The sequence below is a fragment of the Scleropages formosus genome, chromosome 3 (genome assembly GCF_900964775.1).
Source record: "Scleropages formosus chromosome 3, fSclFor1.1, whole genome shotgun sequence".
In the NCBI taxonomy this organism is placed as follows: Eukaryota; Metazoa; Chordata; class Actinopteri; order Osteoglossiformes; family Osteoglossidae; genus Scleropages; species Scleropages formosus.
This window is the reverse complement of record NC_041808.1, coordinates 35,946,874-35,966,533: the sequence shown is the minus strand read 5'-3', so window position 1 is coordinate 35,966,533 and position 19,660 is coordinate 35,946,874. Positions and strand designations below refer to the sequence as shown.

The window sequence follows — 19,660 nt, the reverse complement described above, 5'->3', positions numbered from 1 at the left end:
ACCATGGCCTGGACAAGTACAATGTAGTTGGGCAGAGTCAGTTGTAAGGTAAGGATGAAATTCTACGGATATTATGCAGGATGTATCTGCAGGTCCGGGTTGTGGCTTCGATGTGGTGAGATTAAGATAGACTTGAGTCAATCATCACTCCCAGACTCTTAGCTGGGGAGGTAGTCAAAATGAGTGAGTTATCCAGTTTGATCGATAGCTGGGAGGTAAGGTATCTTTGTTTTGGAGAGGTTGAGTTGGATGTGGTGATTAGACATCCATGCAGAGATGTCTGACAGGCAGGCAGCAATGTGTGCAGAAATGTCTGATGCTCCAGGTGGAAAGGAGAGGAAGAGCTGGGTATCAACAAAATAGCAGTGGTATTTGAATCCATGGGAGGCTATGACCGGGCCGAGAGAGGAGGTGTAGCTCAAGAAGAGAAGAGGAACCAGTACTGAGCCCTGCGAAACACCAGTTGAGAGAGGCAGAAGAGAGGAACGGGAGCTCCGCCAGACCACTTGATAGGATCTGTCAGATAAGTAGGACTCAAACTATCTTAATGCTGCTCCTTCGATCCTAAGGTGACTAAGAGAGGAGAGTAGAATTTCTGGGTGAGTTCCGGGTAAGGAACTCAGATAGTTGATCACAGACCACCCACTCAAGAGTTTTAGACAGGAAGGAGAGGAGGGAGACTGGTCTGTAGTTTTAGACCGAGTTTTGATCCAGGGTGGGTTTCTTCAACAGAGGTGAAATGAGAGCAGTCCTGAAGGCAGCTGGGAAACAGCCAGAGGAGAGCAAGGAGTTGATGATCTTAGAGACCAAGGTGGAGAGTTGCGGGGAGATGTTCTGTAGGAGTGACGATGGGATCGGATCAAGTGAGCAGGTGGTGGTTCTGTGTGATATGAGGAAGTCGGAGATTTCAGATTTGGAGAGCTGCTTGAATTTGGAGAAGATAACTTCGCAGGGAGGTCCAGGGTGAACCGGGCAGGGTGTTGCTGAGAACGTGACCGTGATTGCATTGACTTTGTCTCTGCAAAACAAAGCAAAGTCATCAGCAGTGAGGGAAGAAGGAGGAGGGGGCAGCAGAGGACACAGAAGGGATGAGAAGGTTGTAAAGAGTCTGTGTGGTTTTTTTAGTTGCAGGCTGTATTTTGTTGTAGTAGAAGGTAATTTTAGCTGAAGAGACAACAGAGTGAAAAGTAGACAAAAGTAGTTTGTAGGCATCCAGGTCCAAGTGAGTCTTGGATTTTCGCCACCTATGCTCTGCAGTCCGTAGTTTGGTCCTGTTGCACGTAATGTATCAGTCAGCCATGGGGTGGCACTGGGGTGTGCTGGTCTGGAAGATAGTAGACAGAGAGAGTGAAGGGTGGAAGGTAGGGCAGAGAAAAAATGTTAGTGGCATCGTCTTTTGATAGATTTGAGAACTGTGCAACAGAAGGGAGAGCGGACAGCGTGGCAGAGGCAAAGCAGAAAGGCGAGAGAGATTTTAAGGTAACAATGGGTGCAGAAAAAGGTGAGGGGTTAGCGGTGAGGCATGGTTGGAAGAAAATGAAGTGATCAGAGACACGCAGCGATGTAACAGTGAGGACAGAACAGCCACAGTTACCGGGAAATACAAGGTCAAGGTAATTTCCCTGCTTTGTGAGTAGCAGGGGATTGGACAGGGAGAGATCAAAGGAGTGTAGGAGCAACAGAATGCCTCTTGCATGAATGTCGTCGACATGCAGGTTGAAGTCACCCAGGAGAATCAATTGAGCGTTGATTAAATGTTCATTAAATGTGAAGAAGTGCACAGCTTGGAAAAATGAATTGAGAAAAGTGGCAAAAAATACCTGTTCTCTGCTGGATAGCAATATTTTGTTGAGATTTAATGATTATGTTCCTTTAATTCTTCCTATCAGTCCCAGTGTGGAGATGGGTTCCTCTGGTCCGGTACATGGCCCAGATGTGCAATGCTGACATTTCAGTCACAGTACCATGTGTCATCGGTAGGGGAGCCTCCTTTGAAAGGGCAATTTGTTGCACAAAACGAAGTAAAATTTGGAAAGCAGCTGTATGCAACATCAATTAGGACGCTTTTACTGGTGTGTGTGAGGGACCCGATGGAGCACTGCTAATACCTTTGTGTTAATTTTCACTTTCCTGCTTTTGCAGTGAACTGACTTTGATCTGTTTAATTGGCTTTATGGCAAAATGTGCTGTTGCACAACACAGTGTGATGCATGTGGGTTCTTCTTTGTGAGTGCATCTCTATTTATGTATGTCAAACAATAAGAGTAAAATGCAATAAGTTGCATAAATCATGCAGCTTGTACTTAGGCACATTACCAGGTCCTACAATAAAAGTTTCCTATATTGTGTCCTCTGTAAAGCACTTTATAAACCTTCAGTATTTGTTTTATGTGACAGTTTGTTTTGTTTGGCAGTCATTGAAAGTGCCCGTTGCAGTATGTGTGCTGTACTTAATAATACATACATTTACATATATAAATGTTTTATAAGCATGAACATTAATTAATGACCGTTAACTCACAATGCTATAGTGTATAATTTCATAGTAAATTCTCTATTGCATACAAAATATTTAACAATTTGTCAAACACTGATTTATGTGTATTTATGTATACCTATTGATATTAGTATATCGTTACTTGTGAGAATAATATTACATTACACCAATACTGCATTACATTTTAGGCTTGTATGTCAGATCTTTCCTGCGGCTGAATGGTATTTCAGTAGTAACACGTAGTGTTGATGAGGCTAGATCAAATGCCTCAGCTGAATTTTCTTCTTGATGCAGTCTGGTAACTCTTTTTACATATATACTGCACTTTTAACATTTCAACTTTACTATCTTTGTACACATCTATCGTTTATTTACATTAGGTATTTCCGGAAGAAATGTAACAGCCCATGCTTCTCATGGAAAATATCAGGTAATGGATGTAGTAATGATGATTGTGGACTTCAGATGTGGAGTGGAGCTGCCTGAACAGCCAGACAACACATGTGCAAAGACTGTGCCTGTGTTATGGGATGACAACAAGGCCCATTCTCATTCAATACCATCAGAACAGCTGATGGAGATCATAACAGCACTGTTCCTGTTGCAGTTCTGTTATGTGTTAAAAAACAAACACAAATGCAAATTTTGAGCAGTGCATAGCAGGTAAATTGACTGTTGCAGTTGTTTCAGCAATACTGAGCTGGTGATATTCAGAGCCCTGGTGGTTAAAGAAATGGACAGAGTTTCTGGTTGAAGTCACAGATTGCCCCTGATTTCTCCTGATTTCTCCTTGAACAAGGAGCAAAGTGTGCATTGCTTTCATAAATACCCAGCAACGTAAATGCTAGTCTGTTCATAACTCAATTTTTTTATAAATCAAAAGTTGCTTTTTCCATGTTGCAATCAATGGAAGCTGGATAATATATGTTCAAGCTTTTTAATGGATTAGGTACAGTAAAAACTTCAAACACAGCTATAATAAGTAAAAACTCCCTAACCCTTCCATACGTCCATTATCAAAAACTGCAGTCTATTCAAGAAACTGGGCACCAGACAGGATATACCCCTGTGATACTGCTACCACTACATCGCAGTGCAACAATTTTTAAAATGCCTTTTAATTAACTCCAGAACTACATTAAAATGAAAAGTAATTTGAAAATGCTGAGAATAAACGTGAGTTATCTCCACAACTTCATGTTCAGTGCTGTCAACCGATTCATCACATAATCATGTCTGAGGTCATAATCATGTCTGTTGCAGAGCAGCCACTTTGAACTTTATCATCTACACAATCATTAAAAGTTTAACAAAAATTATGTTCCTAGGTTTATTCATGGGTAAGCTTATATAAACAAATGGGGGGCCCAGTGGCGCAGTGGGTTTGGCCTTTCCCTGCTCTCTGTTTGGTCTGCGGTTTGAGTCCTGCTTGGGGTGCCTTGTGACAGACTGGCATCCTGTCCTGCGTGGGTCCCCCCATGCCGGGTGTTGCTGAGCTTGCCGCAAGCCTGCTCAGGACAAGTGGTTTCAGTCTGTGTGTGTTATGTAAACATCTTTAACTACAGAAAATAAAAATAACATAAAGAGACCACTGGCATCTCTTGTAGTAATACCACTGCCTCTGCATTCCACTGCAGATTTGATTGCACCGGCTACCACTGACTGATAGAACATTAGCAGCAATGACTTGCACACTCCGAAGCACCTAAGTTTCCTTAGAAATTAGAGGCCACTCTCTCCTGTCTTGTCCAGGGCCTCTGTGTTGCATGTCCATTCCAGCCTGTTATTCCTGTGCACTCCCAGGTATCTGTATGCTCCCAATACCTCCACATCCTCTACATCAGTTGTCACAGGACACATTGAACCCTTTAAGCACATGAAACTGTAAATGTAAATACATTTAGGCTATGCATATCATATTGTAATTTAAATATGTAATTTCAGTTTTGCTAGTTGTTTTTGTCACTACTATTCCCATTCACATATCATTCAGTGATATACGGGAATAATGATTTATGAGTAACATTAGTACAAAAAACATTACTAAGGATTCTGTATGGTTTGGTACAGGTGGAGGTTCATTGGGGGGGTTCACACCATGAGTTACTGCACTGGGTGACACCAGCCCTAGTGATGCCACTGTCAAAAGCATCTAGGTTTTTGGTTCTGGCGTCAATCTGGTAGATAATACAGTCAATGTGACCCCACAAAAACAGTGAAACTGGGAAAACTGGCAGAACGAATTAGACTACTTCTACAATTGTGTGTTTTCATGTAAAACTTGACCTTGTTAAATACTCTTTATTTTTCTCTGAGTGTACATTGCTTTGGAGGAAAGTTCTGTTAAATGAATAATTACAAAATGTAATCATGATAGCCAGGTTGACCAGTTTTCAGCCAGGACCACATGCAAATTCAAAGCTAGAGTCTTTAATGTTTTTTTTGGTATGGGCAGGTTGTTTTTTGGCTGCTGCCTTCAATTAACTAAAGGACATTTAACCTTTCATATCTTTCAGTGGCATCCTCCATGTGAGTTGGGGTGGGAGGGTATAACTTCCCAATTAAGACTTGCAAAAGTCTAAAGGTTTTGGTGCTGAAACGGTTGAGTAATCAAGTGTATCTTCTTTTGGTATAGCTTCCAGACCCATTGCAGGTGGGGCTGTAATAGATTTGTTTTCATTATCCCTCATCAGTCACGGAAAAAGAAAAAAGAAAAATGTAAGCTGACCTTCTAAATACAAGTAATGCCCTACTTTGGACAATTTCATTGTCCTGCATTTGCTTAATATTCAATGCCAGGATAGATCTAACAGGCAATTTTGGTTGCTGCCAAAGGAGACCATGTTTTCACAGGATTGTTCTGGAGAATTTTAGTTAGATAAGCCAGATAAGCCTTTCCACAGCTGCTACTCTGGCATTGCATGTGAATGTTTGTTTGTGTACCTTATTATTAAGAAAAAAATTGTGGGAAGGTGATCAGGATTCATCTATCCTGCGTTTCATGCACCTACTCAATCGATGAACATCCAACTCCGCTGGGTCCATAAAGGCGGAATCTGTTGTCATGGTCGTGGACAGGAGACGGGAGGTAGGGTTTGTACCCAAGTGCCAGTGCTGTTGTGCCGAAACATGGGAGCAATCAAAGACTGAGGTCGGGGACAGGTGAGGATCTTCTGAGGAGCGAACATTGTTGTAAGGGGTGAAGCGATACTCAAGAAAGCGGTCAGCCATCCGAGGTCGAAAAGCCAGGAAAATCAGGAACTGTAAACAGGGAATAGGGTACTGGGAAAGCAAGATGCTGAATGTACAGGAAAAAGGAAGAGCGTTGTAGATTCCGCACCTGTTGCCGTGTCAGCACTGCTTTTATATACCAAGCCATGCTAATCGGCAACAGGTGCTATCGCTGAGCCGGTGGGTGTGGGCGTGACAGGTTTAGAAGCAGATTATAATTCAGCCAGTGGCATTGGAAATGGTAGCAATAACAACATTAAAAGTGTGTGCGAAAACACGGTGAATGAAAAACTAGACCAGTGATGAATTGTAAACATGTTGTCACCATGAGACTAAAATGATCATCCGCTACATTACAGACACAGACAGAATGCAGATCCATATTTTACCACCTTCTGTCAGTTTTGTACCAAAATTGTAAACTGTTACCACCACTGTCTTTTCCAGCACTGCCTTTTTGCTGTAAAGTAAGGATGGTATCTTAAGCTGCAATATATGTGTTATTGTGGTATGTAAACAGACATCTGTGCTCTCTTTAGAATCCATTATTGCTGTAATTACTAGTTACATTAAAATTAAGTCAATTTTATCAGTATGAAAATTCTGAAATCCTCACCTCCTTTGCAATATCTCATAAGGGTTATCCATGAACTATAAAAACAAATTCTAATGAAACCCCTGCCTGTAGTTACCATTCCTACTAGTTACTGGTTACTAGTTACTGTAGCATACCCAGTGGAGACCAAATACAGAGTAGGAGCCTCCCTCTTTAATCACAAAACATTTCCTTGAAATTTCTTACATTAATAACAACTAGCTAACCCATTTGTCCATTTGCTTTAGTTGGGGCATTCAAACAATCCGTGTCTATGAAATTAGTGCCATTTTTAAAATCTTGGCTTATGCCCCATTGGGGGGAAAACCTTTGGAAACAGTCTAATGTGTTATATATTTATAGGTTTATATTGTATAGCTGTTACTTTTGATGGGGGGTGCAGTGGTGCAGTGGGTTGGACCAGGTCCTGCTCTCCAGTGGGTCTGGGGTTCGAGTCCTACTTTGGGTGCCTTGCGACGGACTGGTGTCCCGTCCTGGGTGTGTCCCCTCCCCCTCCGGCCTTACGCCCTGTGTTCCTGGGTAGGCTCCGGTTCCCCGCGACCCCGTATGGGACAAGCGGTTCAGAAAGTGTGTGTGTGTGTTACTTTTAATATACCATTAAAGTTTATATTGTATAACTTATTGTGCAGTATAACTGGTGCATCACTGAACTTTAACTTCGTTAACTATTTGCTGCAGGGTTGACTTCACAATGGACTTGTCTTTAGTTGCTAACTAATCACGTGCCTTTCCTGTCTTCACAGAGCCATAACACTGGACAACCAGCTTGTGGTGCTGTCGACAGCTGCAGCTGATGCAGGACGTTACTACGTTCATGCAGTCAATGAGAAGAATGGGGACAACAAGACAAGCCCCTCCATTTACCTGACCATTGCAGGTATGTGGAAACAGAAATCACTGTTATCTTATTCAATTTATAAAGCAAATTCAGCTTACAAAAAGCCTCAAATTAGGTCAAAACAATATCCAAAACACTAAACAGCAGAATACCAAACACTGATTAAAATTAATCTAAAATTTACCAAAGAAAACAGATATTGTTCAGTTATCTGAAAAATTCTTTATGCATATTCTCAAGTCTCCTCCTGCCACTTCTGTTATTCTGGTCCTTGTCTGAGCTACTTTCATTCATATGTGTACTCTGGCACTGCTTTGAGTATGGGGTAGATACTGATTTCCTTGTTAATGACTCCATTTCATGATCTGATTACTGCAATGTTCAAGTCCAAGAAATGTTCAAGTTTCAGTACAGAATCCTGCAGTATAAATAAAAGACATTATAAATCTCTTTGAATCAAAGCATCAGCTAAGCAGTGACTTGATACTTTGAAATAAACAAGAGATGATGATTTATGAGATAATAGAAGCAGTGAAACCACATTCCCCAAGGACACATGAATAGGATTTCAGTTGCTCTTCTATAAATAAAGCCATCAGTGGGGTCTTCAGTTGTACACCGACCTCCAGATAAATGTTGTTGCATAAACAAAGCTGCAGTAACACAATATGTAGACAGAGGCAGGGATTTAAGTGGTTATGTCTTTTTACAGGGGTTATCGGAATTGAAATGTGTATTTACTAAGCAGATGAACATTGTTTTCTGTGTTTGACCTTTCTTAAGAAACAGCCTTTAAAGAGGAGACATCATTCTATTGATTTTCTTGTCTCTTTCACCAGCCCCTTCATTTTGCACATACCACATCAAATGATAGTATTGAGCTGGTGAACAATGTATAATCAAATTCATCTAAATGAGTTTTTTTGTGTAAGGCATTTAGAGAGCAGATATAAAATCGCAGATGATAATTTTCTGCCCTTAAATGGACAACTAGCACTTGACCCAGAAATTTTTGATGCATTGAAGGAATTGTTATGTTTACACATAAATGAGATTTGGAATGATTTAATTTAAGTTTAGATATGGAGGTTTAATTTGAAGACCTTTTAATCTGGATATTTATTTTTCTAACAGTCATGATATGCCCTGCTGTAGGACATTAGCTTTAGCAATGAAAAGCTGTTCAGTGGTTTTCGAAGTAGGGGTCAGAAACTGCTCAGCTGAGTAACTTCTGCATGATTGTTTTCTCTTGAAACACAACCAGAAAGCTATTCCATGGTGACCGACAACAAACTGGTGACAGATATTACTGAAACCTGTAAAGCTTTTGGATATGGCAATGCTTTTTTGCAAAGAGCTGCCACAGCCTTCACACTGCCTTTTTTCAAGTTTATTTATCATTGAGATGTTGGAGGTTTGTCAGACCTGGCAGCCCTGGTATCACATATGGCTTCTTTGTTTTGCTGTAAAACATAATACATCAGGTCATTTCTGGTCTCAACGTCTTCCCTATGTGTTCTTGTAACAAAAGAAGGGCTCTCCTGCTGAACCCCTACATTTCCAACATGAGCAGCATCATCACTGTCTGCACTGGATCTCTCTCTATTTCAGCCTTCTCTTCTTGTGGTGAAACCTTTGGAAAAAGGCAGTTGTAATTACTCCTGCTCTTAAAAACCAAATGCTACCTGCAGCTGTTGCACATGAAAATATTGCAGCAGCAGTCTCATTCAGAAGGTCAAATGTGACAGTGGTCACAGGTTGCTCCAGCTCACCTTTCAGCTGTCAGCCCTGGTTTATGATCTGTCAGTGGTCCTTGTCGAGGCTTCTTACATCCATTGCTCTTCCCATTATGGCAAGGTCTAGCCCATAGGGAAGGGAAGCGGAAACATTTCTCTGGGAATTTTTAGAGCAGGGGACTGAAGATAGGCTCCTGGCATTATGATACAGACAAAATTTGTCCAGAGTGGTTTAAATGAGGAATATTAAAGGAACCACAATTCTTATTTGTCTCATTCTTCACTCATAGATCCATGTTCAAGGATTGCTATCTCTATTGTGTCAGTGCTTATGTCCAGGAAGCATTTTCTGCATCATTGGGGTGATCATGGCCTGAAGATGATTATGATCCAGAGCTCTTGATTCAGGCTATTAGTTTATCTTGGAATCTAGACCCTAAGGGGCCCTGGCATTGCACTATGTTTAACACTCAGCAGTGTTTGAGGTATATGAAGGGGAATGGCATTGCACCAGCCTGCTCAGTCACTATTTGCTATTTGCTGTCACTAATAGTCTCATTTGCAGGCAGCTGGGTGCCCTGCTCTACCTCCTTAGTCCTTGCTGATGTCAGCATTCACTGTGTTTAACCCAACACCACTGCCTTTGCTAACTAAGTTCTGTTGTTCTCTGGCATAGTGAGTTTTCTGTTGTGCTGTAGAATTTGGGTGAAGATGATTCAATTATGTCAGGCTTCTTGGCAGGAAAGATGTATGTGTGGAACCAAAAGCTGTCCTCCTAGGCCAACAGATGTTTAGAAGTTCTCAATCATGACCCAGTTCCATGGTACAGGAAAGTTTGAAGCCACTACCTCTGCTCTCCGGATGGCTCTGTAATTAACAAATCTATGGATGACTCCAAGGAAAAGGTCAGAGGGAGCAGAGGAAGAAGCATATGGATGACTTATTTGGTAAAAGCCTGAATAGAATGATGGGGTTCAGATCACACAAAACAGGATGGGTTTTCACTTAAGTGTAGGGATCACCTACGAATGCAAACCACCTGGAGGTGCCATACTTGTACAATTTTTGAGTAGACTGCCTCTGAGTACACTTTTGACTGGCTTTGGCTATGGTATAGATGGGTTCAACTTTTCTTATTAGTTTCTCACATTATTTATTCTCAGATAAGAGTTCCTCACCCTTATTTTGGGGCAACAGGTACTGTAATAGTAAGAGCTGCTGTCTTTGGACCCAAAGGTTGCAGGTTTGAATCCCAACTCCAGCTGTAATACCCTTGAGCAAGGCAGTAATCCTGAATTGCTTCAGTAAAATAAAAATGACTGTGCCCGTCCTGTCAGTTCCTGCCTCTTGTTCTTCAGTCCTGGTCCAGAGTTCCAGTCCGGTATTTCGTCACGTCTCGGGGTTGCGGTCATACTCACAGAGTAGCGTTTCACTGTTCACCGTAGTTCAAACACCGTGTGTGTTTCCTGGTCTCGTGTTTTCTGTTTCACTTCCACCGAGTGTCTTACAGTACGCACCTTGCACTTTTAACATCACACTGCACGTGAGGTCATTTTACATTTCATGTGTTTGGACGTAATAGCAACGCGCGTCCGTGTCGGACTCCCGTCCGGACGCTACAATGACTCAGCTGCACAACTTGGTAAATAATTCAATTGTAAGTAGCATAACATTGTAAGGTGCTTTGGAGAAACACACCAGCTAAATAAATAAATGTATTTAATCTTCAGTGCTAGGCTGTATGGATAGTCCCCAGTATACAACACTCTCAGGTGTCACAACCACAGGTGGTCTAGGTTTCAGGGATGTATAATTAAAATTGTTTGAACGCCAGTGTAATGTAGAAAGCAACAAGAGAGTGAAAACAAATAAATATGGGGAAGTTGTGTGAAGGATTTATTAGACAATCTGGGGTCGTAGTATCATGTCTTGCATAACTCAAAGGTACAAAGGAATAAAGGTAGAAAAAATAAGAATTGGAATGTTTTTATGGTTATATTTTAAAAAATGGCCTTCTCTCATTATAAAGGGTGTTTTTGAAGGAAACTACTGGGAGACAGTGCACAAAACTCACTTTGACAGTACACTCGCTATAAAATATACACACATTTCAGAACCGCTTGTCCCATACGGGGTCACAGGGAACCGGAGCCAACCCGGTAACACAGGGCGTAAGGCCGGAGGAGGAGGGGACATACCCAGGACAGGACGCCAGTCCGTCGCAAGGCACCCCAAGCGGGACTCGAACCGCAGACCCACTGAAGAGCAGGACCCGCTCCAACCCACTGCACCACCGCACCCCCAGATAAAATATACTAAAAAGAAAAAAAAAAAGCCATTAAATTAAATGTACAGCGCTCACTTTCCAAAAAAATGTGGAACTTTTCTAGGGGGTTTTTGGTACAGAAAAGTGCAGCAAATGTTTTGTACGGTAATGAGAAAACATTGTTGTTGCCTGCTGTTAACATATGGAAAGGTAAAAGGGACTTGGAGTGAACCCCAGTTATGTTTATTGTGGATGTGTGGATTTAGCTGCATCTTGTACAAACATCTTAGCTTTGTTTCTCTTTGGGAGTGAGAAATCTGCCCCGGTCTGTCTGAAATTTCAGCAGCCTACATTTGAAGAGAGAGGAGGAGCGAGGTGCAGAAGGGTGGGATGGGGCCCAGTATTCCTTCACCTCTGTTACACTTCTAATTCCTCTCCCTTCTGCTAGAATGTTTGTGCCATAGGGATGAATATTTATTGATTTTTCTCTTCATAAATGTCTCAGTTTCACAACTCACACAGATTTTATCTCAAATATGACATTTTTTTTATTATTATTATTTATTATAATATTTAGGGTCTTATCAATTTTTTTTTTTACTTTATCTCACCAATAAAATAAATTAACTGTATTTTTTCTTTGGTTCTTTCATTTGGATGAACAAAACACGACTCCTACTTGGGATACCTTCACTGTACTATTTTCCATCTGACTGAAACGTTGTTCACAATAGAAAATAAAGAAAACACAACTCCATAATAAAATTTAAGCTAAAAACAAGACAAGGGGTGAATATAAATGAATTACTGATGAGATCTTCTTCGAGATGTCATGCCAAGTCTCTTGACTGAAATCCCAAAACATTTTAATGTGTTTGTTGCTGCATTTTAGATGAGCATTTCTGCTGAATACAGTACATAAATATTAAGTCACAGCCTTGTCCACGTAGGCGTATCGATTCAAAAATAATAGATGGGCTTTGAAGAGCCAAGTTGAAAGAAATCAGGGGGCTTGGTGTGTTCTGCCCTTAAGGGCAGTGTGGAGGAAGAAAGGTTTTTTAGTGGGAACTGGGAGGGAATTTTGGAAGTTCCTGGGGCAAAACATGAAACAAGCATCAATAGAGTTTTTGCATTTTATAGGTAATGGCTAAAAGCCTCATGGAAGGACCATCATAGAATTTATGTTCTTCCTAGCTCTTTGCCTTGCTCACAGAACTCTGTGAATTGTCAGAAAGTACAGGGCATCTTGTGTTACACCCCCACTGCCAGATGGCATAAAAATGAAATTTACTTCTACTTCAGGGGTTCTTTGGGTCCATGGACCTCTTGGAGGTCAGCAGATGGGCTTCAGAAAATCTGTGAAGTGCAGGCTTGCTTTGAAAATAACATTGTCTAATTAAATAATACTTAAAGCTAAAATTTTACAATGTCTCTGACATAATTATAAGTGAAGGTAACCAATTTTCAGTGCAGTTAATCCGGTGTAATATTTTCCTTTAAACTGACATTTTTTTTTTCTATGAGGTGGTATTTAGCTTTCTTTAGACTCTTAAAGGTCTTTGTGGCCAAAACAGGTTAAGGGTCTCTGTTCTATTTATAAGGATATCATATACGTGGTATAGAAAGTAAGTTCTGACATGTCACTGCAGGATGCTGCTGTGCTTATGATAGATATGATAGATTTTATTTATTTATTTTATTTATCGTATGATCAAAGACAGGTCTTCAGCAACATACGGCAAGCTTTAAGCTGAAAAACTGGCTTCATGCAGCCAAAGTTTAACTTCTGTGTCATCGATGTTCGTGAAATCCGCTGGTGTGGGTGTGTACGTAGGGCAGTAAGCCAGCAGATGTTCTGCAGTTTGTTGCTGCTCTCTGCATGGGCATCCAGTGCTGTCCCATTTTGTACATGTGTGCATTTAAACGGCCGTGCCCAGTGCATAGTTGGTTTAGGCGTTCCCAGCAGTGTCGGTGTAGCTGTCTTCCAGGCGGTTCAAAGGACGGCACTGGGATAAATCTGTAGCCATAAGTCACCAGCCTTTGTCCATTGCTTTTGCCACTCAGCTTCCACCCAGGCTTTCAGTGATGTGTCACTGCTGCTGTCAAGCAGCTGCACGACGCACCGATGGAATAGCCTTCGAGATTTCAGGCGGAGTTGCTTTTGTTGGCCAGAGGTAATAGCGGTTAGGTGACTGTAAAGCAATGAGCTTTAATTGTTTAAGGAGTGTTTCGCTAATGCTAAGTGTTGTGCACTTCTCCTGATATCAGGACGAAGTATGCCGCTTACAGCAGGTAGGTAATTTGTTGGTGGAGCGTATGCAGCCATATACAGTTCTCATTGTGGTGTTCAAAGCGCAGTCTACTTTGTTAATGTGGGCACTTCTAGCCCATACTGATGCACAGTATTCTGCTGCAAAGTATATGAGCGCTATTGATGTTATTTGTAGCACTTTGACAAGCGGTTCAGAAAATGTGTGTGTGAAATTTGCTCCCCATGAGAGGCCAGCTAGTCTTCTCAATAAGTTGTTCCTTGCGTTTACTTTCTTCGACAGTTGGTCTAAATGGTGTTTGTAAGAGGGTGTTCTGTCAAGTGTTACTCCAAGGTATTTTGGGAAATTGTTTGAAGGAATGGCATTCCCTTTGCATGTAACTTTCAGTTTGTAGTCTGCTAAGGCATTAATGAGGTGGAAGCAGCTCCATACAGTTTTACTGGCATTGAGCTTAAGTCTCCAGTTTTGAAAGTAGTCACAAGTTTTCTTCAAATCAGGACTTAATGTCATTTCTATTTCTTTGAAGTCTTTTTGCTGCAGTAAATAAAGAAATGTCATCTCCGTAGATGAAGTTCTTGGATGCTGTTGTTGGTATATCAGCACTATATACGTTGAACAGCAGGGGAGCAAGAACCGATCCTTGGGGAACACCGTTTTTCAAGAATCTTTTCTTACTGCTGTCCATCCCTACTGTCATTGTGAAGCTTCGGCTGGTTGTCAGAGTTAGTATAAACTTAATTAACATCTTGTCCAGAATTCTTTGGTGGAGTTTCAGTGCTAGAGCTTTGTGCCAGACTGTGTCGTATGCTGCTGACAAGTCAATGAACACACTGCTACTTTCGAGGCCTTTCTGAAAGTTCTCCTCAATGTTTTCACTTAGTAGCATGATTTGGTCAGTGGTGCGTCTTCCTGGTCGGACCCAGCTTGTTCATCCGGCAGCTGTGGGTTGACAATTGGCTGGATGCAGTTATAAACTAGATATGATAAATGATGAGGTTTCATGACATTGTATGTAACACGGATCCACTGGTGGTTTGCAACCTCAGCTGCATCACATGGCAGCCAGAATTAGGACTTAGACACTTTATCGCATAGTGTACAGATGCTTCTCAACTTACGATGGTGAGCTGGCAAGAGACATTCAGTACAAACCGTACTTCGAATTTTGAATTACGATTTTTTCCCAGGCAAGCGATATGTGATGCGATATTCTCTTGCGATGCTGGGCAGCGGCAGCAATCCGCATCTCCCAGTCTGCTATGCGGTCGCTAAGCGGATACCCCCTGTATCTACCTTGTGTTTTGTGCATCAATAATGTCACAGAAATGCCCATCTGTGTCTTCTGAAACTGGTGGGAGGAAGAAGAGAAACGCAATTACTCTTGAGGAGAAACTCTAATTAGTATGTTTATATCTATAGTATTTATTATAATATTGTAACATGCTTTTTACTGTGTTTATTGTATCTTGTTTCGTAATTACTGTACTGTCTTGTGCTGTTTTGCACACATCACACATGTGCACTTTATATACTCCAGTGTAAATAGCTTTGTGTTTTTTTATGTAGCACTGTGGTCCTGGAGGTATGTTGTTTCGTTTCACTGTATACCATACCAGCTGTATGTGGTTGAAATGGCAATAAAGCCACTTTGACTTTAATGAATGCGGTAAGCCTGTAATAGCCATCGTATGTGAACTTGGACTTTTGCAATCGATCATCTTGACCATCTTAAAGGATAAGAAGCGACGATGTCCAGTAGTTCAAGTATATTAAATGCATTTTCGACTTCCAGTATTTTCAACTTCCGATGGGTTTATCAGAACATAACCCCATTATATGTTGGGGACCACCTATATAAGAATTATACATGTTTATGATATATATTGCAGACTTGCTCTGTGGCCTTGTCTTCAAGTCCTTCTAGACATTTGGGCTTGTTGATGGGCCATGAATTCCGTTTGAAAAGAACAGGCTCTAGAGACTCTAGAGAGTGAACCTCCAGCAGGAGGCCTTGTTCGGATGTTGGCTCAGTAGCATCAGAACCTGTTCAGAGAAGGCTGCAGGATAACATACAGAACTATGAGTTAATGAACTCAGGCAATTTGTGTATTCAGCTTCCTGAAATCAGACTTTCACATCTACTGTTGAAATCTTCCCTGACAGCCAGGGATGTAAATCCTGATCATTTTAAAGCATCTTACATTTACATTGACATTTATTCATTTAGCCGATGCTGTTGTCCAAAGCAATTTACATCTCAGCAAAAGTAGAATTTGTGCATTACATTAAGAGAAAGAGACATAGCTGCAGACATGTGACTCTCAAGTAAACCTAGTTTCTTACCTTCCACTTGATGCACCGATGTTCATCGCTCAAGAAGGTGCATAAAACACAGGATAGACAAATCCTGATACCCTCCTACCAATTTTTTTTTGTTTGTTTTTTTTTTTATATTATAAAATACACAAACAGTCACATACAATGCCGGAGCAGTGGCTGAATGAAGGCCCATCTGGGGAACCTCATGCATGAACATTTACACCATACATGAGTTGGAGAAATCTTGGGTGAAATGGGTCCAGGAAAGGTGAGTTTTCAGACTGTTCTTGAATGTAGACAGAGTTTCCGCAGTTCTGAGTGAGAGGAGAAGGTCATTCCACCACAACGGAGCCAGAACCGAGAACCACCATGCTTTACCTTTTGTGCGCGGGACCACCAAACCAGCAGAAGTAGATGAGAGAAGGAGTCTGACTGGGGTGTAGCTGTTGATCAAGTCCTGTAAATAGCTGGGAGCAGTTCTATTGATGCATTTGTAGACAATAACCAGGGTCTTGAATTTGATTTGGGCAGCTATAGGAAGACAGTGTAGAGAAATGAGTAGAGGAGATACGTGAGAACGCTTTGGCAAATCAAACACAACTCGTGCAGCAGCTTTCTGTAACAGCTGCAGAGGTTTGATGGCAGTAGCAGGAAGGCCTCACAGGAGAGAGTTGCAGTAGTCCAGACGGGAAGTCACCATAGCCTGGGCAAGTAGATAGGTAGAGTCAATTGTGAGGTAGGGACGGATCCTACAAATATTATGCAGGATGTATCTGCAGGACCAGGTTGTGGCTTCGATATGTTGACAGAAAAACAGACTAGTGTTACTCCCAGACTTTTAGCCAAGGAGGTAGATGAAATGAGTGAGTTGTCCAGTTTGATTGATAGATCATGACAGGAGGACAGGGCAGCTGAGAGGTGAAGAATCTCTGTTTTTGGAGAGATTGAGTTGGAGGTGGTGATCAGACATCCATGAAGAGATGTCCGACAGGCAGGCAGCAATGCGTGTGGAGGTGTCTGACGCACCAGGTGGAAAGAAGAGGAAGAGCTGGGTATCAACAGAATAACAGTGGTATTTGAATCCATGGGAGGCTATGACTGGACCGAGAGAGGAGGTGTAGATCGAGATAAGAAGAGGACCTAATACCAATCCCTGTGGGACACCAGTTGAGAGAGGCAGGGGAGAAGAACGAGAGCTCCGCCAGACCACTTGATAGGACTTTTCAGATAGTTAGGACTCAGACCATCTTAGTGCCGCACCTTTGATCCCAAGCTCATTGAGAGAGGAGAGTAGAATCCGGTGGTTGACTGTGTTGAATGCTGCAGACAGATCGAAGAGGATGAGGACCGAGAGAGGGAGGTGGCTCTAGCGGCTTGGAGAACATCAGACACCACCAGAAGGGCTGTCTCAGTGGAGTGACCAACTTTGAAACCAGACTGATAACCATCAAGGAGATGGTTCCGGGTGATTAAATCAGACAGTTGATCAAAAGCCGCCCACTCTAGGTTTTTCGACAAAAAGGAGAGGAGAGAGACCAGTCTGTAGTTTTCAACCAGATTGGGATCCAGGGAGGATTTCTTTAACAGAGGTGAATTGAGAGCGGTTTTGAAGGAAGCTGGGAAATAGCCAGAGTAAAGCAAGGAGTTGATGATCTTAGAGATGAAAGTGGAGAGTTGCAGGGAAATGTTCAGTAGGAGTGACAATGGGATCAGATCAAGCGGGCAGGTGGTGGCTCTGTGCAATATCAGGAGGTCAGAGATTTCAGATTCGGAGAGCGGCTTGAATTTGGAGAGAATAGCTTTGCAGGGAGGTCCAGCACAAAACAGGCAGGTTGATGCTGAGAACTTGTCAGTGATTGCTATGACTTTATCTCTGAAAAACAAAGCAAAGTTGTCAGCAATAAAAGAACGAGAAGGAGGTGGTGGAGGACACAGAAGGGATGAGAAGGTGGCACAGAGTCTGTGTGGTTTTTTAGATGCAGACTGTATTTTGTTGTGGAAAAAGGAGAGTTTAGCCAAAGAGACTCTTTGTATCTTTCCATCTTTTTAAAATGCCCTCGTTTGAGTTCCTTCAGTCAGGTTCTAGATACAAGCTAGATGTCTACATGTTTTGGCCACAATATAAGCTTTGGCTCTGAAATGCCTCCTTCTGTTCTGGCCAAAAATTTACTCTGTGAGAGTTTTTATACACTTGCGGTTTGATGACTTTGAGTAGAAGGTTTGACTCGAAAAGGAAATAGCTGTTTTGTCATATTCTATAATATCTCTAGGAACTTACTAAGATCTCAGTGAAGATCTCATTTTGTCTTTGTAAAACACATTACACTGGAAGGCAAGCTGCTTCACATTTTCAAACTTTTTGTTCACATGTATTTTCATATATGAGTTTGTGAAATATACAGTGCAGTACATTCTGAGGAATGTAGTAATCCACTAATTTTCAAGACAACTAAATAGTTTTGATAGCACAGATTGTGATATTTGATGTTGTCTCCTCTGAGTTTGTGTCACAATCCATCATACTATTATTATCGCTGTAGTGACTGTGGTACAGATGAGAGGTTATTGTTGTATTCAGGTTTGGAGAGGCATGATGTGCTCTGAAATAGCTGCAGGCATCAGAGGATAAATTTAGAATATTTCTGTTACTGTGTGGGACCTTGTTAAATTCAGTGACCATATAACATAGAATACAGCCCATCTCTAACAAGGTCAGGAAAGAATTTTGTTTTGCTTAAAGGGAATGAAATTAAGAGTTAGTCTGTCAAATTCTCCACCATTATAACTGATTACAGTAGTAATGCAGTTCAGGAAAAAAATATGTATTTATAAAGCTCTAGATTGCCAGTGCTCTTTATAAAACATTGAATATGTCCTGGAATTAATCTTTACAATAGTCACTAAAAGCCTAGACCTACACTGAGTCTCAATTCAGGGTAAAGCCCTCCGTTTAATTCTGCCATCCACAATGATTCCACCAGACTTGTAAAGCATTCAGCCTCTGACCAATCAGTGTAATTTTCATTTTTGCAAAAACATTAAAAATAAAATATACACACACACACACACACACACACACACACACACACACACACACACACACACACACACGTTCAGAGCCGCCTGTCCCATACGGGGTCGCGGGAAACCGGAGCCTACCCGGTAACACAGGGCATAGGGCCAGAGGGGGAGGGGACACACCCAGGACAGGACACCAGTCCATCGCAAGGTACCCCAAGCAGGACTCAAACCCCAGACCCACCGGAGAACAGGACTGTGGTCCAACCCACTGCGCCACTGCACCCCCCCTAAAAATAAAATAAAATAAAAAAAATAAATAAATATCACATTGACATAAGTATTTAGATCGTTTGCTATGACACTTGCAATTTAGCAGGTGTGTGAGATGTATTAAAGACACATTGTTTGGAGTCCATCCATGGTAAGTTCAATTATTTGGGCATGATTTGGAAAAGCACAAACCTGTCTATAACGTCCCCCAGTTGACAATGTGTATCAGAGCAAAAGCTAAGCCATGAGGTCAAAGGAATTGCCTGCAGAGCTTAGAGACAGGATTCTATCGAAGCACAGATCAGGGAAAGGCACAAAACAAAAAACTGTAGCATTGATGGTTCCCAAGAGCACAGTGGCCTCCATAATTTTTAAATGGAAGAAGTTTGGAACTACCACAATTCTTCCTGAAACTGACCGCCTACCGCAATCTGAGAAATCGAGGAGAAAGCCCTTGGTAATAGAGGTGACCAAAAACCCGATGGTCACTCTGGCTGAGCTCCAGAAATCTTCTGAGGAGATGAGAGAAACTTCCAGAATGACAACGATCACTGCAACTCTCCATCAATCTGCGCTTTATGGCAGAAAGGCCAGAT

At 41.7% G+C, this 19,660-nt stretch overlaps 1 protein-coding gene across 2 annotated transcripts in view; it reads left to right on the top strand.

Annotated features, from left to right (window-relative positions):
- LOC108922541 (protein sidekick-1-like) overlaps positions 1-19,660 on the top strand; it is a 376,626-nt gene that overhangs the window by 222,078 nt on the left and 134,888 nt on the right. For both annotated transcript variants that reach the window (XM_018732731.2, XM_029250679.1), the window contains one exon: positions 7,088-7,221. In XM_018732731.2, the coding sequence (XP_018588247.2) occupies positions 7,088-7,221 (134 nt within the window). The remainder of the gene's footprint in view (positions 1-7,087; positions 7,222-19,660) is intronic.